General features: G+C 39.6%; 2 protein-coding genes across 7 annotated transcripts in view; both read right to left on the minus strand.

Annotated features, from left to right (window-relative positions):
• The window catches only part of si:ch211-209n20.1, a 38,498-nt gene extending 16,417 nt beyond the window's left edge, over positions 1-22,081 (minus strand). Inside the window, exons 1-10 of one of the 3 annotated variants that reach the window (XM_087248617.2) lie at positions 21,884-22,081; positions 21,356-21,550; positions 21,137-21,264; positions 18,953-19,062; positions 15,508-15,698; positions 14,067-14,309; positions 13,685-13,965; positions 11,779-11,991; positions 10,835-10,937; positions 8,109-9,193 (exon numbers count right to left, since the gene is read on the minus strand). In XM_087248617.2, the coding sequence (XP_087104743.1) occupies positions 8,700-9,193; positions 10,835-10,937; positions 11,779-11,991; positions 13,685-13,965; positions 14,067-14,309; positions 15,508-15,698; positions 18,953-19,062; positions 21,137-21,264; positions 21,356-21,530 (1,938 nt within the window). In that variant the 5' untranslated portion in view covers positions 21,531-21,550; positions 21,884-22,081 and the 3' untranslated portion in view covers positions 8,109-8,699. Of the gene's footprint in view, positions 1-8,108; positions 9,194-10,834; positions 10,938-11,778; positions 11,992-13,675; positions 13,966-14,066; positions 14,310-15,507; positions 15,699-18,952; positions 19,063-21,136; positions 21,265-21,355; positions 21,551-21,883 lie in introns of those variants that run through there. The other 2 variants (XM_088650301.1, XM_087248619.2) reach the window with 2 other exon arrangements.
• On the minus strand, positions 5-8,060 carry LOC137490952 (retrovirus-related Pol polyprotein from transposon opus-like). 4 transcript variants are annotated; one of them, XR_015942526.1, is made up of 2 exons: positions 905-8,060; positions 5-828 (listed from the first exon to the last, which is right to left on the minus strand). XR_015942526.1 is itself a non-coding variant. In XM_088650065.1 (2 exons), the coding sequence occupies exon 2, from the start codon at positions 5,320-5,322 to the stop codon at positions 1,258-1,260; it is 4,065 nt and encodes a 1,354-aa protein (XP_088506191.1). In that variant the 5' UTR covers positions 5,323-7,720; positions 7,797-8,060; the 3' UTR covers positions 5-1,257. The 4 variants fall into 4 exon arrangements, 2 of the variants coding, with proteins under 2 accessions (XP_088506191.1, XP_088506190.1); XR_015942525.1 differs by having other exon boundaries at positions 5-668; positions 763-8,060; XM_088650065.1 differs by having other exon boundaries at positions 5-7,720; positions 7,797-8,060.
• Positions 22,082-22,452: the final 371 nt, after the last annotated feature.

Below are 22,452 nucleotides of genomic sequence, written 5' to 3' on the forward strand. Positions count from 1 at the left end.
GAGATGTGTACAAACAATCTTTTATTAGACACTTAAAGAGTTTTCTTTAAAATGTAATCATATAAAACAGATAATCAATTACAATAAGTCACAAAACAATACAATGGTTTGTATAATGGTTGTCAGTGGCCACTGCTCTCACACTCAATATTACACAGGATATACCATTGGGAAAGATCAAAAGGAAAAAGAGGAAAATGCCACACTCCAGTGCAACGAAACCTTCAAAACAAAACACTCATTAATAAAGAGAAACTAACCCGCACTCAAAACAAACCACCCGCATAACAAACAAAGCCAAAATAACACAACCCTCCCCATATAAGGTAATCCTTACTGTTAGTATTGAAATGTAGGTTGAACAATAACAGCCCTTAGCAATTTACACAAACAAAATACAAACCCACCAAATAGTTAAATCACAACACTGCACACATACACGCACACTCACAACCGCGCCAACGTCGAAAGAATTTAGCGCACCCTCGCACAATAAGGGCGCGCTCACACCCACACACACACAATCCTACACACACACACACACACACACACACACACTGCCTTGACGCAACCGAGTCACACACAATCAGGTGCCGAGAAGGAAAGTGAAATCGCCCCTCCGTAGCACAAACGGGTCGCCAGACAGCAGCAAAACAGCAACGGGCTCTCTATAAAACAACCAGTCAATATTCATTCGCATGTTAACGTTTTAAAATCATGTTTCTAGATAAAACATTTACAGACTCTCAAATAGAAACTTACCCGCAGCCCAGTCAACTGGCTCTTAACGCAAATGGTGAGCAATCCACCAATCATACATGGATGTAGCTAAAAGAATTATTTATTATTAATTAACAGCTCTAAAACTCGCCAGAAATAGCCAGAGACATAAACAGAGACATACCGTTACTTGCTGATGCGATTGCACTTCCGCAGGCCAAAGACACAGAATTACAGGTTTTTCTAAACACTGCAGGCTTACTGCTCAACGCTCAATGCTTAACGCACATCAAAAGTTTGCACGCACTCAACACACTGCCACTATTCCATGCCAGGGAGATAACGGAAGCAAAACCTCCACACTTTTAAAGGGGTGGCGAGCTTAATTTCTAACTCCATTCACCTAAGCATAGTGAGGAAACCCCTCCCCCTTGGGGATCCCCCACTACACGCATACGAGTGGGAAACCCCTCCCCTTTGGGGATCGCCCCATTACATTTACCCCTGGCTTTTCTATCATCGTCCCGATGATACTACTTACAACCATGGACGGAAAGGACTATTCTGAGCCTGACTAGGTTGCAATGAGACATCCACCCCCTCTCTATTTAGATGTACATGTTGAACGACTACTGCAGCCCTTGGCAAATGATGCGGGTTTGAATGTTTTCCGGCAGTGGCCCTAGTAGTTCGTCGCCTATCGCCCTCTGTTGTTTCCCTTGGGGGATTAATAGCAGGGAGAGGAGTCTCTGCACTCACCAACCTTTCCTGCTCCAATGGTGGCTCTACCTCGACTACACCTGAGGCAAAAGGGTTAACCCCTATAAGGACTACGTCCAAATCATCTACCTCATCCACTGCCACTGAGGAGTCTAAAACCTTATCCCAATTATCTTCTGACACTCCCATTTCTGGTTCAACCACGTGCCGCGAGCCTCCTGTATTAGGTACTAACCTTAAATGGGACCTATGCACCTGCTTCACCCGAGAGGGATTATCAGCCTCTACTATGGTGTATACACCACCCTTACCTATCGGGGATTGGACCACTTTGTAAACAGTGCTGGACCAATGATTTTGAATTTTATGACGACCACGAACACCTTGGTCAAGCAAATAAACTTCTTGGCCTTCTTGCAATGCAGACTCCTTTCCTACCTGACCATGGCGTTTCCTACGAAGTTCTGCGGCTCTATTCAGCCGAGCCCTCACTCTGCTATACGTTTCTTTTAGGGTCTCTCTATGCTCATCCACCCAATCTTTTACCTGCCCACTGACAGGTGCATCCACAGCTGTGAGCAAGAAATCAACTGGAAGTCTAGGAACCTGCCCAAACATCAAGAAATACGGCGACTCACCAGTAGTCTGGTGAGGCGTTGTATTATAGGCAAAACATACCTGTGCGATATGGCAAGTCCATGACGTCTTTTGTTCCACAGACAATGTACGTAATAAGTCATGAAGGGTTCGATTAAAACGCTCGCACTGCCCATTTCCCTGAGGGTGATATGGAACAGTGCGAGTCTTCTGAACCCCATACAACTGACAAAGCTGAGAGACCACTGCACCCTCAAAATTTCGACCTTGATCTGAGTGAATCTGCGCAGGTACCCCAAACCTATAAAACCACTCGTGGATCAAGATGTTAGCTACTGTGATTGCTTTCTGATCCCGTGTGGGCACAGCTTGAGTGTATTTTGAAAACACATCTGTAATCACCAGGACATGTTCTCGCCCATCACTAGCCCGCTCCAATGTAGTAAAATCAACTGCCAAGATTTGATTTGGTCTTGATGCCAGCAAATGGCCCATAGGTGCACGGGCTAGTGGCTGGTTTAACTTTGAGACTGCACACTGACTACATTCCTGGCACCTCTTTCGAACATCAGCCTCCATCCCAGGCCAATAACATCTGTTGCGTATCAGCTCATAGGTACGCTCTCTACCTTGATGACCATGAGAGCCATGCAATTGCTGAAAAACCTCTGCCTGCAAAACCTCAGGGAGCAGCAACTGATCTATTTCCTCCCCCCCACCAGGCAGTTTTAGATGACGATATAGCAACCCATCTCTCTTAAATAACCTGCTCCACTGACGTAGCAGTTCCCGACATCTATTGGACATAGCCTGACGTTGCTCTTTAGTTGGATACACTTTAGAAGAGAAAAAGTTGAGCACTGGGCCAATAACTGAATCCCGCTCCTGCTCCCGTTGCAAATCTACAGTTGAAGTGGTAGGGAAAACAGAGATGGTGTTTTGTGCCAATACTACCGGTTCCTTATGCAGAAGTTCTACCAACACTGCAGGCAAAGTGGTGCCACAATCGTTCTGTGAAGATGGTAGCGCTGTATACTGACGGGACAAGGCATCTGCATTACCGTTAACACGGCCTGGACGATATCGGATATCAAAATCAAAAGCTGCAAGCTGAGAAGCCCAGCGCTGCTCTAAAGCACCCAACTTGGCTGTCCTAAGATAACTCAAGGGATTGTTATCTGTGTACACTACACACTTCTGTCCTAAGAGGTAGTCCCTAAACTTTTCGGTTAGCGCCCATTTTAATGCCAATAGCTCCAATTTCATGGAGCTATAGTTTTGCATATTTCTTTCTGTGGGACGAAGCCCCCGGCTAGCATAAGCAACTGGCCTCAGCTTCCCATCCTTCTCCTGACTCAGCACAGCCCCTAACCCAGAATGACTCGCATCAATTTCCAACACAAACGGGAGAGAGAAATCTGCATAAGTCAGTACAGGAGCAGTCACCAGTCGCTGCTTCAAATTTTGAAAGCCCAGTTCACAATCCTCGGTCCAACAACTTTCAATTGACTTTCCTGAACCCCTCTTCTTCTTTGTCCCCACCAAATCTGCAACAAGGCGATGTAACGGGGCTGCTAACCGTGCAAATCCCTCTACAAAGCGTCTGTAATAACTTGTAAAGCCTAAAAAGGACCTCAACTCAGTCACATTAGTTGGACGCTTCCACTCTGCCACCACACTAATCTTGGCTGGGTCAGTTGATACCCCCTCCTTAGACACTACATGCCCCAAGTAACTTACTTTTTGTTGGAAAAAGCAACATTTCTCTAGTTTGGCCTTAAGACCCTCTCGCTGCAGTCGAACAAAAACCATTTCCAGCCTCTCCAAGTGTTGTGCAATAGTGGACGAAAAAATTATGATGTCGTCTAAATAGAGTAACAAAGTCTGGAACCTTTGGTCCCCAAACATGCGCTCCATAAGGCGTTGAAAGGTACTAGGGGCATTGCACAACCCAAAGGGCATTCGATTAAATTCAAATAGCCCAAAGGGCGTGCAAAAAGCGGTCTTACACTTATCTCCCTCTGCCACTGGTACTTGATTATAGCCACTGGCAAGATCCAATGTGGAAAACCATTGGGCTCCACTCAGGGCATCCAGTGATTCTTCAATTCGTGGCAGAGGGAAAGCATCCTTCCGCGTCTTACCATTCAACTGCCTATAGTCAACACAAAGACGAATCTGCCCATCTTTTTTCCGCACAATCACAATTGGAGAGGCATACGGGCTAGAGCTCTCTCTAATCACCTGATTCTGCAACAACTGGTGAATATGCTCCTTAACTGCCTCATAATCAGAAGGGGGCAAGCGTCGATATCTCTGCCGTATTGGCTCACTATCAAGCAAAGGAATCTGATGAGTTATGAGCTCAGTACAACCCAAATCACCCTCATGAGCTGAAAAAACAGATCTATATTTACTCAGCAGAGATTTAACCTGAGCCTGCTGATCCAAAGACAGCTGAGGCAGATCCAAAGTATGGATGGCCTCCTCCACTGTGTCCCCTCTCACCATTTGCAATGCAGTTGTTGCTTGAAGATGGGCCTGTTCCTCTGGTGGAGTCATAACATCTAGCTGTGGAACAGTCTGAACTTTACACAATGTCCCTACTACTACATGCGGCTGCAACAGGGAATCCTGTTCCCCCACATTAACTATGGGTACAAAAGCCACACCCCGAACAATTGGTACTAAAGATACAGAGGCCAGTAGACCAGCCGGAAGTGAATTCTCCATCCCTAGTGGCTCAAAAAGCAATAAAGGTGAAGGGCCTATGGGTAAGGAAAATGTGACAGGCACAAAACGCAACGAATCAGCAGGGATTCGCACTGCTTCTCGACCCCCAACCCTAGCCAATCTTTCTGTAATCTCACAATTGTCAGTTTCAGTCTCCCTACAATACTGCAAAGCAGAATACCATGCAGGAACCTCCCGCACAGTAGGGAGATCAAAAAGACTGGAACCATGCTGACTAAACAACTCCCTAAAACACTCCTGAATGACATTCATGCCCAACAGCCCAGGAAACCCACCTGGTAAGGAATTGGGCAGGTCTTTCACCACAAGTACCCCCTTATTCTGGATGTTCTTCCCAAGAACAACAAAATCTAACTCCAGGTAACCCAAATAAGGTATTTCTAAACCATTTGCAGCACGTAGCTGGAGCCATCCACAGCGTTGTAACTTCTCTTTGCCCCAAGGCTCAAAATGTTGGAAAAAAAATCCCTCTGAAATAGTTGTCACCATGGACCCAGTGTCCAGTAAACATGGAACCTCTACCCCACCCATAGTAATAGTGACAGAAGGACAATTACCTACTAACTTACAAAGTGCTTGCTTCCCTTTCAACTCAGAGGGCTGTGAGCCAGTGGCTACCCCTCCTGAAGTGTGGCTCAACAATTCAGGGGGTTGAAGTTTTCCGACGGCCTACTAGCACCCACTGCATTACTCTGCTGTGACACCACCCTCGGCTGTTCAGTGGATCTACGAAAATCCACTATACAATTCCGGGCAATATGCCCTGGTTGGTTACAGCGTCTGCAGATAATAGGGTTCACCCGCCTAGATGGATTACCTGCATGCTGGGACTGCAGCTGCTGCAGGCCTTGAGTGAGCCGATTAAGTTGCTCTTGTTGGGCCTTTAACATCTCCTTTAATTCAGCTATCTCTGTTGAATTACCTCGACTGCTTGATGGTGGACCATGTCCTTGAACCCTATACTGGGTAGCAAGGGAGGGGACAGAATGACTTCGTTCACGCGTATCAGGACGAAATCCCTCATCAACCCACCTAATTGCCTCCTTCCTTACATCCAGAATAGTGGACTGTGGATGGAGCCGAACATAACGCTTAAGCTCACGACATAGACTATTGTCAACAACGTGTTCTACAAATTGATCCCTAAGTAAGATAGCAGAATTAGGGACACCACCCGGAGCACATTGTACAACCTTCTCCATCAAAGCGAACAGGGCATGTGAAAAATCTTGCAAGGACTCGCCTTCTTCCTGTTTACGAGAAAAAAACTGCTCCTGGAGGGAGATATAAGAGTATGCACATCCATATAACTCTCTTAACACTGAAAACACCTTTTCTGGATCCTCTCTCTCAACCCTTGGTCTAAATTTAATTTCACTTCTAGCAGACCCACCCAGATGATCAAGGATAAAAAGGGCTTCTTCCCTTGCTGGTAAATTTCTGGCCCGTAAATTACTCTTCATCTCCTCTATCCACTCAAACACATCCTCATCTCCCCTTCCACTAAACGTGGAACATCGTCGCTCTCTAGGAATAAGAATAATACGCTCTGCTATGGGTCTAGAAGCATCTGACACACCAGAGGCATGGGCATTGGTATCAACAACAGAACTAGCACTCACCGAAGGCCTGGCTGCAGAGTTAGCTTGATGCTGTAACTGTTCATTCTCCGATTGCAGGGACTGAACCTGCCTGCGCAGCTCATCCAACTCACTCTCCATCATTAAGGTAAAGAAAAAAAACAAAACAAAAAAAAAAAAATACAGAAAACAAAACAAATACTCACTAATAACCTGAACAGCGGTGAGTCTTGGAAGGCTTCCTTTAAATCACTGCCCGGTGCTGTTTTGCTGCTGTAAAACAACCACACTCACACAAAAGCATTCACAATAAACAACAAAATGAAACGAAATAATAAAAAAAGGTCTCAACAAACACACAAAGTGCCCAAGGATTGAGTACACACCCCTGCTTGTAAAGGAACCCTGCCGACTACGCCAAATGTGGCCGGGGCCCGTACTGTACTGAATATAACCAAATAGAGGTTCACTTTACTACCCACAACTTCAGGTTTTCTCCAAACAAATGGAAATAAAGCAGAGATGTGTACAAACAATCTTTTATTAGACACTTAAAGAGTTTTCTTTAAAATGTAATCATATAAAACAGATAATCAATTACAATAAGTCACAAAACAATACAATGGTTTGTATAATGGTTGTCAGTGGCCACTGCTCTCACACTCAATATTACACAGGATATACCATTGGGAAAGATCAAAAGGAAAAAGAGGAAAATGCCACACTCCAGTGCAACGAAACCTTCAAAACAAAACACTCATTAATAAAGAGAAACTAACCCGCACTCAAAACAAACCACCCGCATAACAAACAAAGCCAAAATAACACAACCCTCCCCATATAAGGTAATCCTTACTGTTAGTATTGAAATGTAGGTTGAACAATAACAGCCCTTAGCAATTTACACAAACAAAATACAAACCCACCAAATAGTTAAATCACAACACTGCACACATACACGCACACTCACAACCGCGCCAACGTCGAAAGAATTTAGCGCACCCTCGCACAATAAGGGCGCGCTCACACCCACACACACACAATCCTACACACACACACACACACACACACACACACACTGCCTTGACGCAACCGAGTCACACACAATCAGGTGCCGAGAAGGAAAGTGAAATCGCCCCTCCGTAGCACAAACGGGTCGCCAGACAGCAGCAAAACAGCAACGGGCTCTCTATAAAACAACCAGTCAATATTCATTCGCATGTTAACGTTTTAAAATCATGTTTCTAGATAAAACATTTACAGACTCTCAAATAGAAACTTACCCGCAGCCCAGTCAACTGGCTCTTAACGCAAATGGTGAGCAATCCACCAATCATACATGGATGTAGCTAAAAGAATTATTTATTATTAATTAACAGCTCTAAAACTCGCCAGAAATAGCCAGAGACATAAACAGAGACATACCGTTACTTGCTGATGCGATTGCACTTCCGCAGGCCAAAGACACAGAATTACAGGTTTTTCTAAACACTGCAGGCTTACTGCTCAACGCTCAATGCTTAACGCACATCAAAAGTTTGCACGCACTCAACACACTGCCACTATTCCATGCCAGGGAGATAACGGAAGCAAAACCTCCACACTTTTAAAGGGGTGGCGAGCTTAATTTCTAACTCCATTCACCTAAGCATAGTGAGGAAACCCCTCCCCCTTGGGGATCCCCCACTACACGCATACGAGTGGGAAACCCCTCCCCTTTGGGGATCGCCCCATTACACATGAAAGGGCTTTAGCAATCAACCTATAAAGTGTTGATTATTGTGAAACTGCACAGAAATAGAGAAGTAGTATTGCAAAGAACAGCAAATCGCGTGCCCAGAATGAAGAAGTACTGCAAAACTAAGGTGACATCTGCCTTAGAGGTCAACCGTCAAGAGAAGATGCACAGAAGACAAGGATGATAGAGTACTGTGGTATAAAAAGGAAACATCTCTGAAAGAGAGTTTAGAGTTTAACCTCTCATGCGCAGTGTTACTTTTGGTTTCTGTCCTGCTTGAGCAAATAAAACTTATAATTTTTAACAGATTGACTCCAAACCCATTTTTGAACATGCTCTGGACCCTTTGAAGTCCAACAATCTGTAATTTAATTTTATGTTTGGATTACAATAAAAATAGCAAAGAGCCTAAAACTGATCCTTGAGGCACTGCATGCTTTACTGGCCTGACACTTGACAGTTCTTTTACATTTACAAACTGGTAATGATTAGTATGATGGTCATGACTTAAGCAACCTTAAAGCCCATCTCTAGACACCTGTATAGGTGCAGTTTTTGTGTATTTGTGTAGCATTACAACTGACTGAACCTCAACAACAACATCGTTTACCTTTGCCACCTGACCCTGCAGCAAGGAGCAAAAGAAGGGGGCAAAGAAGCCCTGAAGAACTGTTCTGCATATTCTGTAATTGCTGCATCTGCTCTCTGTGCTGCTGCATCATCATAGCCATCGACTTCTCGTGTCTCCTGTTGGAGTTTTCTAGCAGCTCTCTAAACTCTCTAGCTCTGTTACTCTCAGCTTCTGACGCCTGTCTCTTGAACTCCTTCATCTCCTTGCTCATCATGTCTGCCTTCTCCTGAAAGCCCTTGTCCAGCAGAGCCGCCTGCTCCCTTAGTTTGCTGTCCAGGGCACGCTGTGCCTCCTCCCGCTGCTGCTTCATCTCCTCCTCCATCTTCTCCTTCATCTGCTTTATCCGCTCTTCATTACTCTTTTTCTCTGCCTCCATCTTCTCCATCAGTTGCCGTTGTGTCTCCTCTTTAGCTTTGATTTCCTGTTGCAGCAGAACTGCTTTCTCCATTTCCTCTGGCCATTGACATAAAGTGGAGGACAAAAATATATGGTAATAACAGACTGTTTTACTTTAAGGAAAATATTTTGGGCAGTTTATTTGAATGAAAAAATGACATAATGACAGTTGTACCAGGCTAGGTCTCAATAAATAGTCATCAATCATAATTTCAGTAAGTTAGAATATAATAATCTGAAAAGATTCTTAAAGTTAAATTTTGCAACACAAAGGCAGCATGAAACCCTTTATGCTAGGCCATGATCCATTACTATTTATTTCCATTTTGATTGTTATTTTATGAAATAAATGTATATTTTGCTTAATCCCTCATTTAAGCGCTTGGTTTGCCAGCGCTCGCAGATCATTAACACAAAATCAGTGAAGTTTGATTCAGATGCTGCTGTGGTGTCAGGCAGTAAGGTACTGATTCTACACCAGTTGAATCACACATGCACAGTATTATACATCTCATCTGGAAAAAAATAAAATAAAAAAACGTTCCTGATTTAGTACTGCTGATCTGTAAGCAACGGTATCTGATTCTACCTGAAAACAAGATTTGAGTGATATCCATTACAGTGCAGTGGTCTAAATGATTAATATTTAGCATTGTTTTTCTGTGTTAGGTTAAATATTCTTGAAAATATATTAGATTATTTATGAAAAATAATGTTTAACTTCACAAACCATTATTGTTGCTAGTATTAATGATAATTAATTTAAAAGCATGACTGCATAAACTTTAATGTAATGCTTTTCAAAAAACTTTAAGCTATTTTTTAAAAGAAAAATTTACAAATATTTCAGAAATCATGTGTATTTGGTACAATATTATTGTTATGGTACTTGGAGAAGCACAAGAGACATTTTGTATTTTACATTTTTGTTAAAGGATATGCTAAAAATACTTTTGAGAAATATAGAACACATCTCTTTAGGTTTATTAACTTGCTAAAAGATGAAAATTTACTAGCATGTGCGTTATCATCAGCTCATCAATTCTCAAATCGGACACATCTAAATGAAACCAGATTTTGATTCTGTTCTGTTTATCTGACCTGGCTCCAACTGATTGTACCAAAAATGAGATTAGAGAAGCACCAGAGTAATTCTTGACTGCAGTGAGAGCCACTCTAGTAGTTGGCATGGGCAGATCTGATGTTCAGCTCACAGTCATCATCATCATCATCAGTTCTCTTTTCACAGCTGATCACTCAGTGTACTGTTCTAGTAACTGAATAGCTAGAAATATTGGTTTATTTCAAGGAGTCAGAAGGGGTATCAGGCATGTTTTAAAGTAAGTCATTTGTGCTTACTGGAAATGCAAACCATTTCAAGTGATTCAGTTCGATTTGGTGAACTGGTTCACTTAGGACAGAGATGCTCAACCTTGTTCCAGGAGATCTACCTTCCTGCAGAGTTCAGCTGCAATTTTAATCAAACACACCTGTCATTAATTACCAAGTGCTCCTTCATGTCCTACTTAGTGGATTTTGTTGTGTTTGATCAGGTTTGGATCTGGTTATAAAGAAGGATTCATTTGTGAATCTGCCATCACTAGGTCTGAGTAATTGATCAGGCCATGTTCATGCTGGTGGTTAACTGATCCTTTAAGAAAAGGTAAATGTAAGATTTGAAAAGGTTAAAACTCTCACCTTTAATCTTTTTCTCCTTCTCAGTCAGTTTTTTGTCAGCCTGCAGAATGGCTTTAGAATCCACTGATTTCTGCTTCAGAAACTTGTCTAAGACCATTTCAGCCTGTTGACACACACAAAACATCTGCTTTCTAATCCAAACACCACCCCTTAACTAACTCACACAAACTGTGCACATCCTTACAGGTAAAGACATTTTAGATGGACCATTAATGAGCCTTTTTAAATGACAAGCAAACACAAAAATCAAATACACTTAAATGTTTGTTGAACTTTAATTGAAGTGCTGTTCATAATACTGTCATAAAACCTTTATATAAATAAGACTAAATAATGTGCATGAGATTTTATGCATGCTTATGACAACTGTTATTAAATGTCATTTGCTCTGTTATGACATTTTAACAGTGTATTTAATATTTAATTTCATTTTAATGAAAAATTCAGCTTGTACAGCTGTAAAAGAAAATAAAACATATAAATGATGTTAATATAACATTCATGACATTTAATAGGGCCTCATCATATTCATAGTTATGTTATATTTATGACAAGTTGTGTGATCTTGGTAACAAAAAGTTGTTATGACAATGACAAAAACCGGTTGTTTTGTATTTGTTTGTGTCATAACAAGTTGTCATGAACAAAGTCATCTTTGCATCTAAAATGCCATAACTGAGCAAATAAAATGTAATAACAGTTGTCATAATCATGCATAAGATCTCATTTACCTTCATGAAATGTGTCATACACTATCATGACTAAAAAGGTTTTATGTCTTATAAAGCCCCCATTCAAGTAAAGCGTTATATTTAGCTAGTAATGACTCACTGTTACAGCGTTAGTATAACCAAACCTTTAATTAATAAACACCCACATCGCAAAAGTCTATAATAAGGAGAAAAGATGATAAATAATCCTGATGCTGCATAATATGGACAGACCTGGACTTCATTTTTAGCCTGGCTTTTGTACGTCTTCACAATGTCCTCCAGATCTTTGCAGAAGACATCATAGCCACCAGGTTTAGCATAGAAACCTTGCTTGTGTTTTTCAGTCATTGTAGCTGAAAGTGACAGCAGGAGATCCTCACATTTCTTCACTGAAGCTTGCTCATTTTGACACAGATATTCATTAAAGAGCTTATTGATTTTCCCCTAAATACACACAAACAATATTTTTGTTATTTTAGCACAGTACAGTGGCCAAACATCTGACAGTCTTAACGCATATGGCACACTTCAGCAGATTTGAAGTTGTCCTCTGATTGGTTTAAATATACAGTATTTTTAGGAGTTGGATTGTTGGACGAACCAACATTATGGAAGATTTGAATGCTGTACGGCAGTGGAACCAGAGAGAGAACTAGGCCTGTAGCTTATGTTTGTTTTGCTTTCAGTTAAGTGAACCACTGCTGCCTGTTTAATTTATGTTTACTTATTTAATCAAATCCACTGGTTCATTTCACTGTGGCGACCCCTGAAAAAAAATGGAATAAGGAAAATGAATGAATGAATAAAAGCATTAGATTTTTGTCGCTTTTCCGTCTCCTCCTTCACAATGGCCAGGGAGCCATCAGCAGGGCCAGACGGAATCTGCGGACGTTTTTTGCTATTTCTGTGGAGAATTTTGGTAAAAATCTGCAGATTTCTGCGTAATTATTTTGGGAGTATCCAGCGGAGTATCATAACTTAAACCTTAATATATGAAATAAAAAGTAATAAATTACTGAATAAATTCAGATTTACACATTTACTCAAGTAAATAAACAGAATTAATAATGGTTATATATAAAGCTAGAAATCTGCGGAATTATGCGCGCGCAGATTCTGTGTGGGCCTAGCCATTAGTTACATTATGGCCAGATTGCACTCAGTAGTGGAGGATTTTACTGTCAGCAATCTTTGGTGCAGTGTTTTCAGATGAACAAGGAGCTACATTTTACAGACGGAATTGTATCATATTCTTTTAAACCACTGCCTCCTACAAAGGCAGGGCAAAAATGAGACAAACACTGATAGCCCTGACCTTAAAGCATTCCTAATCTGAGCATACTGATGAAAGTATTTTGTTATTCAATTGTTGAGTGTTTTTACCTTTCAATTTTTATTAGTATTTCACAGTGTTGCAATAAAAAAATGAATTTATTACAAATACTGCCTAGCAAAGCTTCAATTTATAGAGTTTTAAGACTTTCAGCAGGAACACACTACAAAATAGACCTCTGATTAAGTTGTAGGTAATTTGAAATGACTATGAATTAGGCCTAACCTGAGAGTAAAAAATCAAGATTCAGATTAAAGGACACACCATGAAACAACACTCATTAATCCATTACTTGTTGTTGTGAGCATAACTTTGGTGATGATGAGGATTTAATAATTTAACTAATCAATGGGTTATTGAAAGTATGCAAGGTTCACTGCATAAATCCTGCAAATACGCCAACCCAGGCTCCTTATTGATGTGTACCGCTGTATACATTTCTGGCTAACATGAAATACGTCCCAGGAGGTATGTTTTTTTGCAGTTTTTGTTTTCACGAATCCACCAGAGGCTGCTGTGTACCTTTTTCAGATCTTAAATTTACTGTTTGCCTGCTTTTCTTGTGTAAATTCACGAGAGGAAAAACCTTCAAATATTGTGATACTATTATACAATTAAAAGTGAGAAAACTATTTACTATAGGGCCTTTTATAATTACTTTTAACTCAAAATGACAACAAAACCATTTCCGCTTTTATAAAACAAGGATCATTCCTTGACCATTCAAAGCAGCCAAAGGTCAGTCTATGCAAGACTAGTTTGTTGGTGAGCCAGGGCATATTGTTTGGTTAAGATCTAGCCTACCTCAAGAACCTTCAGGTGCTTCCCATCAGTGTCCTTGAATGATCGAGCCATGAAGGCTTGCGTAGCCTTGCTGCTGAGGCGTTGGTGCTCTGAGGAGACTTGCTCCAGCTCCAGGGGGAAGGAGCACTTAACCTTCTCCATTCCTCTCTGGTACACCTCCAGACCCTCCTGCGTTGCGGCCACATTCTCAATCTGGGCCATGGCAATCACTGCGTTCTCCAGACAAGGCACAGCCCCACTGGAGATTGTGTTCACGTACATCTTTGTTAGATTACCCAGAACTTTCAAAGAAGAAAAGAAATCAAGAACAATGATATGGAAAAGGCACTGAACAAGAGATCACTGTAAACAGGCAAACTCTTCAAATTCCCTTTAAAATCACCTCTGCCAGTGACCGTGTGTCCATCTTTCAATCGCTTCACTTCGCTCTTGTCAAAGACAAACTTACAGAAACGTTTGGTGACCTCCAGGAACTCAGTGGAAAGGTCAGCAGGACTCAAGCTCTCCAGAGTGGACATTTTCTCTGGAGCTGTTGGAAATGGGAAAGTGAAGCATGTCCTGGTGGGAAAGAATTTTTGAATGCACTCCCTGGGAAGGTTGAAGCTTGTTATTTTTTTCGAAGTGCCTAGAACAGATAAACACAAGAGTTTTATCAGTTCTAAAGAATAATGAGGGTCTGTGTATGTTTTGATCATTTATTTTTCAAAATGAAATTAAGCAGAAACAAGAAAATTGCCTCTTTTTTTCAGAACAAACTAAAATCTACATATTTAGATTTTCGTTGTTTGTTTTTTTTCACAGTAGAATAAAGCTGAAAATGCATGCAGAAGTTTTATAAATCTCAATTTTTGTTTGCATGTGCCATTTTAAGTAATTCAGCATATGTTTATTTTTAGGATGGTTTCTAAGTTAAGTTTTATAGAAGCCCCTGGGTTTAATTTTGCTTGAGCAAATAGTAGCGTAGCCTAAATAACATCATACATTTACCGGCAGTCCATATGAGGTTGATCTGCTGCAAATAGTCAAGCATGCTATTTTTCATTTATAACACTGCAACTGACATTGCAGACCGACTGTCTTTAAAATGTTAATTAATTCATTTAAAAAACTTAAAACGGCTGCATAGCAGAATTTAACGGGAAGCAAATTGTATATGTACAAGTGTGCTTCAGAGCAGTTTAAAAGTGAAGGCAAACCAAGGGTTATGTGCTGTGCCAATGTGTTATTACGCTTTGTCCAACATTTATTACTTTAACAAAATTAGGCCAAGCCTACTAAGAAAAACAATGTGTCTAAAAAGCTGTAGCCTTATAATTTGCTGTTACTGCTAAAATAAATTTGATATTTTTCCTTATTTGCCAGCTTAATACTTCTAACCACTGAACTATTAAACGGCTCTGCACTGGTGTTTCGAAAAAAGCCAAAACTTTTCTAATATTTTGTTTTGACATTCAACCACACATCCAAAAACCCAATCAAGAGTTGTTGTTTTTTGTTTCTAAATACTGCAAAGCTGCATTCTATACTATATGCAGTAGCAGATGATTGGTGTTTATCTCTCTGTTTTGTTGTTTTTCTTTGTTTTGTGCAGTATAAGTTGATTTTTTTCCCACTGGCTACATTTTCATGTTATATTGTTTTGTGTGAACACATGACTTATTGAAGTTTTCAATAGATGTGTTTTTGGCTTCTTTATTTTGTATACAAATTTAAACAGTACATTCAAAATTTGGCAGCTACAGTCTTATCCAGTATGTGGTATCAGAGTAATGTTGATCTGTTAACAAAGTTGTAAGAGCTCATGAGATTCAGCAGTATATTACCAGGTTTCAGCTTCAGAGCAAACTCTAGATATTCATCCTCTGTGGCATCTTTGCCATCAATCTTTCGCTCGAGGGTGAAGTCCCTCACAGACCAGATGAAACTAGGAAAGAATTTTACAAACTCAGTGGAATCATCAACATCTTCATCTGACGATTTGACCTTGATGCACTCTGTTAGTTCAGTAACATATCTGGCAGATTGTTCAGGTAGAAACATAAAGTGACTGTCCAACCACTCGATAAGCATTCATTAGGGCTGCCCTCAACTAAAGATGTTGTGTCACTCATATAGTGTTGAATGAGGAAAACATGTAATGGTCAATACAACGTCTAATTTTCCAGAAAGAAAAGTAAGAATTCCAGAAAAACTATCAGCCGTATTGTGATCTCATTCTCTTCAAGTGTGCATGCACAGTATCTTGGGCAAACTGAAAAAAATAGTTATCTTTTTTTAATTTAAATGTAAATAAAATTTAAGAGACAGTTAAATTTTATTGGTGATTCTAAATATGAAAATCAATTGTAAGCTGGCCAAACCATTTGGAAGAATTTGTTGTTTTTCCTATTCCCCACACATCTGAAATCTTGACTACTTTGTAAGATGGCACATCAGATTATCTTGTGGGGCCAGGAGTAACTGCTCTCAGTCAGGGCAGTTAATATTCTGGGCACCAGAATGTGGGAGCAAATATCCTGTCAAGAAAGAGGCTCAATGTTCCAAACTTAGCAATTTTGTTGCTAGATTTAGCAACTTTTCATACTATCCTAGCAACTTTTTTATTTTTTTCAAAAAGCACCTAGCAACAAATTTAGCAATTTTTAACATTAATTTGGCTACTTTTAGCAATTTTTAAAAAGTGACTCAAAAGAGCAGTGGCTGCAGGCTTCAGTCACTAGAGTAAATTGCTAGCTCAGATTGTTTTTCATAACTGTTAATTTACTGATGTTTGTTAACATGTATAAGTGTTGGTAATTTAGGTAGCAATAAATTCCATTAGTGCTATAATTGTTTTCACTTTCACAAACTTGTTAATTTCACAACTTATAAAAAGTAAGTACACAAGCTGCAATTGTTAAAAAAATGTAACTGTTTATTATCAGTTATATTTAAAACTAAAAAATTCTTATCAAAAAGTGTTTGTATTACTTTTACGAATAATCAACTCTACGTTTTCATACAAATCTAAATGGACATATTTCAAATAATGTTTTTGCTGAGATGGCCAGTCAATTTGAGAAAACAGTAATTGTTTTGTATACTACATAAAGATGTTGGTTTGAGTTGCGATTATGCAATTATGTCATCATGCAAAGTAATATGTCAATAAGAACCTACTCACTCTGGTCCCCCAGGCTCTGTGATTGGTTGGGGAAATTCCAAATTGCACCAAAAAACAAACGATTACAATTGGCTTAAGTCTGGCAATGAAAATTTGGGACATTGCAATCTGCAGAACCTGAAAACTTAAAAAGAAAAGAAAAAAGAACCTATTCATTGTGCATCTGGATGTAATGTTTTAATATAATATAATACATGGCGCCTCAGAGAGTAGAGACAGTCTCCAGGAGTTACCTATGTGTGTGCGCTTAGAGATGTGTGTGTATGTGGTCCTTTACTGACTCAGTAGGTGCAGAGAATAATGTCAAACAGCCATGTGTGTATGGTTTATCGTCGCAAAATGCGCCTAAAAGTCCTACATGACAACAATAGTTTGATTATGGCGTTTACATGTCGGTACTGCACAGCAATATTGCCACTAAAATAGGAATACCCCACATGTCTCAGTTCAAATTGTATTCACGACGATTTTGACTTGCTTATGAGATAAGCATATCTAACGTGCTATTTGGATGCAGCAACTTTTGAACTCCCATGAAAAAAGTGTTTTTGTCACACTCACCCAAGCAAACGAGTGATGCGCAACACTGAGGCAGCCCTGATTGCCAGCTGTGTGCAAAGCACTTGGGCCCCGTTTAAACTAATGCATTTTAGTTTGAAAACGCATACGTTTTGCTACGGTTACGCCATCCGTCCACACTACGCCGGAGTTTTCGAGCGCCGAAAATGGAGCGTTTTAAAAATGCTGAAGAGGCCGTTTTTATCCGAAAAAGGTGCAGCTCCGTCTTAGTGTGGATGGTGGAAACGGAGACATCTGAAAACGGAGGCGGGGCTGCCGACATCCGCCTGTATGATTGGGGCTTTTGCTCAATATTAAGTAGCCTACACACAGTTAAAGTTCTGCATCCTCTCCTTGTAAGTTCAGACTTTGCAAGTTTGATATGGAAAACAGACTCCCAAGAACATGTCAGGTACATTTTCAACGGGAACACTGTACTTTATCACCTCATTCACATCATCCTGGCTACATTGTTTCTAAACAATAAAATAAAAACATGAAGGAACTGCTGTTTTCATTTTGATATTAACAACTTAAAAGACAGCAGAAATGTGGGGGCGTTGTGCAGCATCTATGAGCGTCATCTTCACTGTGTGGATATTTATAACAAAACGAAGCCTAACATTGCTGCCTCCTTTCATTTTCATTAAAAATACAAAACATACCCTCTCTTTTTCTGAATATCAGTTTTAATAATCAATAATGGCCATTACAAAAGTATAACATACAATAAGTTTATACATTATAGGAAATAAAGGCAAGCAATTACTCAATATACACAGTGTACGTGCTTGGATTAATTATTAATTTATCTCTGCGATCAGCCAAAACACGTTACCTGAGAACAAGTATCCTAATAGATTCAAAAGACCAAAGTCGGGGAATATGTTGTTGGATATAGACAACAAGATGAATTAAATATCACGTTTAGCAAATATAGTGAGATTAGATCCAGCAGGAGATCCTTGATGAACACTCCAACTAGCAGAGCTCTCATCTGGGTAGACAGGCTGCAGCGCTTGCCAGAGAGTGTATGTGTGATCACATGATGTGCGTTTTGGTGTAGACGAAGAGCTGTTCAGAAACGCTAGGTGAAAAGCTAGTGTGGACAAGGATCGTTTTCATTCCAAAACGCCGTTTTAAAACAAAAATGCACTAGTGTAAACGGGGCCTTGATGTGCAGTTAAAATCCAAATCTGCCTCAAATCTTCAATGCTAATTTCACTCTCACTCTTCATCATAACATCACAACTCACAAGACAACTGTTCACCTCGACAAGATATCTCGTCGTGATTTAGTCTCATGAGATCTTGTAGCCCAAGATCTCGTCACACCCCCAGTAACTAAAGCTACAGCTCATAAAATACTTTTTACATCTGAAATTTTCAGTAAAGAAAGTAAATGTAAAGACAATGTGTTTCCTCATAATAACCTTTACTCACATAGGAAAATAAAAATGTAACAAAAAAAAAAAAAGACTAAAAGTAAACTACAAAGTAGTGTTGTATTTGTGTTTCCTTGTGTAGACATGTGTTAAGAAGGATACTGGAGCTCCTCTATGGCCCTGTTGTCGATCGTTCCACTGCTGTTGTAAACCAAAGTGCTGCTCAGGAGCACAGCCAGACAGAAGATGTTGGTGTCATGCTTCGAGTCACCCTGAGAAAGAGAAGCAAATTCTTGAACATAGAATAATCTGGAAATACTCTATAGCATTTTTTTTTTTACTTTACTTATTAACTTTAACATTAATTGCAGTAAAATTCTTCACACCACAACACCCTGACAGCATCTGACTCCTCGCTGGATCCATTTTCAAATCGACACATCTGTTTCACACCATTAATATAGATCCAGACCGGACTAAAATTACTGAGCTGGAAATACAGAGGCAAAATTAATGTGGGTCATATGGCCAGCAGAGATTAGAAGTAACGAAGTACAAATACTTTGTTACTGTACTTCAGTAGATTTTTCAGGTATCAGTACTTTACCCCACCATTTGTTTTTTGACAACGTTTTACTTTTACTCCTTACATTTTTACACATATCTGTGCTTTCCACTCACTACAATTTTAAACCACGTTCGTAACTTTCATTTTCATGTGTTTAGTGGTGCAATCATGATTAGATCATGACAATTTAGTTCATATTAATAAATCAATAGGATGTAACACTCTCACATTTACACACACTAATACACTAGGCCAATTTAGTTTATCTATTCACCCATACAATAAATCTGTAGAATTTGAATTTTATTTAAGATCTATTCCCCATGTCTTTTTACTGATATTTACCTAGTGAAACTAAAACTTGTAGTAGTAATGGGTACTTATATATATATATATATATATATATATATATATATATATATATATATATATATATATATATATATATACATACATGTTTTCAGGCCATATTCATATACTTTTACTTGAGTACAAAAGTCTAGTCAGTACTTTAACTTTTATCAGAGTCGTTTTAAACATGAGTATCTGTACTTCTACTTGGGTAAAGTATGTGTGTGTACCTTTGCCATCTCAGCTGGCCAGACAGCAAAAACTTTTGGCCCAGATAGTTCAAAATCTTTTTTTACTTATCCAGACCAGCACTGGGCCAACTCCGGAAGTGATCAATTAATTTGGTTAGCTGTGTTCAATTAGGGTTAAAGCTGAACTATGCATAGCTGTGTCCCTTCAGGAACTGAGTTTGACACCTCTGCCTTAAGCTATAAACACACAAAAAGGTTGAAAGTACTGCTATGTACATTTAAACAAGTACTGTGCCAAATAAAATATCACCTGGGAATCTAATGTTAGAGCTTACACAAAAGCCTTTAGTTAACTGTAAACATTCAAAAAGTATAAATAAATAAAATAAATTTAAACATTTGAGTATTTTTGATAAAATGTTCCTTAACGCTGAGTGAAGTTTATTTATAAAATAATCTTGAGAGGATAACTGGCTTATGATTGACCACAGCTGGTCCCGCATTAGCTATCACATAATTTACCAATCAGATGAATCCAAACACACATAAACAGCTGAATTTTCCTTACCTTAGCCGTCTTCATCTCGAAGAATCCCCCTGTACACTCTAATTTCTTTTCCTCTTCCCTAGCATAATACAGGGGAGTTCTCAAGACCTTCCTGAGCTTAGACTCCCCTCACCTGATGAAACAGGTGGGAGCCCTGGGCTCAAAAATCTTAAAAGCTTGGTGCTCTCTCCTATAACAGCATGCCAAACATGCATTTACTTATCAATAATCAGCTAAGTGTGAACTCTTGAAACTACTTAATGTGCTTACATAATGTTTAGCAAGCTTAAAATGTTGCTTCACAATAAGAATCTGAATAATTACCACCTAAAACTAATGCAGCAGAAGTTAATTTTAAAAACCAAAATAATTCAAATGAAATCCAAATTCACTAAAAATAAAGTCACATATTCTATTTACCAATAAAATCTCTATATTTTAGATCTTGTTGTTTTTTTACTAAGAAGAATGAGGGGTTAGTGACACAATTGGGAATAGGATGCAATAAATGTCTTGTGTCATTTGTAAATTTATAATACAGTTTTTATCAAACCAACTGGATACAACTAGACTATTATTATTAAACTACTTGACTATTATACATCTATTTGTTCTTAACTCATGCTGGGTTCTGGTACTAACTGCTCCAATACTGTTCTTAGATAGTAGTAATTCAGGGGTTACTTTACCTTTTCCACATCTCCGAGTCCCTCAGTGTCCAGCAGCACGAGAGTGGTTCCTGTTTTAGTGGGATGGGGCACACACCACATCCAGATGCCCTTTGTCTTGGATTCAATAGTGCCGCCCAGAGCAAATCCTAAAGGATAACACATGTCAGAAACTCACACAATGGCTTACAGGTAGCTTTGATCTGCTTGACATGTGGACGCTGTTTGTGTATGTCTAACCTGTTTGTTTCCCAGCCAGGTGGTTCATCAGGTAGGACTTCCCGGTGCGGTAGAGACCCACCACGGCCACCACCACCACCGGCTGCTGGATCTGCTGCAAGACCTGCAGTGCCGCCGGCTGCACACACAGCTTCCCATCTGAGTCTGTGTTGATCAGGCACACTGGTTTGTCCATGCTTACTGAAAACACTGGAGCTGTTCAACCCATAAACACACGTAACTGAAGAGATCTGAGGAGCTGCAGTGTGCCAGAAGTCAAACACCTCAGTAATGCCACTGCAGTCAGCAGTCACAAATTACCAAGATCATGAGCATTTCCTTTATAACTTCACAGCTGATTGTGTGTGTGAAAGAGTTTCTCAACACACATAAACACGTTGAGAAGAAAAGCCCCAGAAAATACTTGCATTACACATATAATAATCTATAGATAAACTGAGGTTAACAGCAAACACTAGATATTGGACTCTCCATTTTAAAGAGCAGTACAAAATGTAGTAATACACTGAAAGAATGTATATTTCTTACCCTTTTGCTTAAGTTATCCGTCTAGCTTCGAGATGAGTTGCTTGCAAGCAAAAACTTCCAATATTGTAGCTTATTTTTAATACACAACTTTAATGCCTATTGGTCTAGATTGAGTTAAGGATTTTACTTAGATATCTTTGCTTTTTCTTTCCTGTTCTTCCTCCTCCTGTAAGCATTTGAGCAGCAGACTAACTCTGACTTTCACTTTTGAAATCAGCAGCTGCATACTGTAAAGCACATGACAGCAGATACAAAAGACTGGATTATCTGCATGCCAAACAATCACATAACAAGTCAAATACATCATCTTGGTTTTGGTGCCATTACTGCACAGATTGAAATCTTTTTTTTTTTGTTAAACTTGGGTATGATACACAGTGTACATTATGAACAGCGAATGTGAAATAGCATAACCCTAGAATTATCAAAATTTTTACTGTTCACCTCAGACCATTTTTTCCCCCAAATTAATCGACTGGAAAATTCCTTCTTATCTTGAGGAATTTCGTCTACTCAAAATTCCTATATGTGCCTGACACTGTCAAGGAGAAAAGTTAAGTTCTAGGGAA

The sequence above is a fragment of the Danio rerio genome, chromosome 4 (assembly GCF_052040795.2).
Source record: "Danio rerio strain M-AB ecotype USA chromosome 4, GRCz13ab, whole genome shotgun sequence".
Lineage (NCBI taxonomy): Eukaryota > Metazoa > Chordata > Actinopteri > Cypriniformes > Danionidae > Danio > Danio rerio.

Excerpts from the sequence above, each read along its gene's own strand:
- LOC137490952 (XM_088650065.1), bottom strand. The coding sequence starts at position 5,322 with ATGGGTGGGGTAGAGGTTCCATGTTTACTGGACACTGGGTCCATGGTG.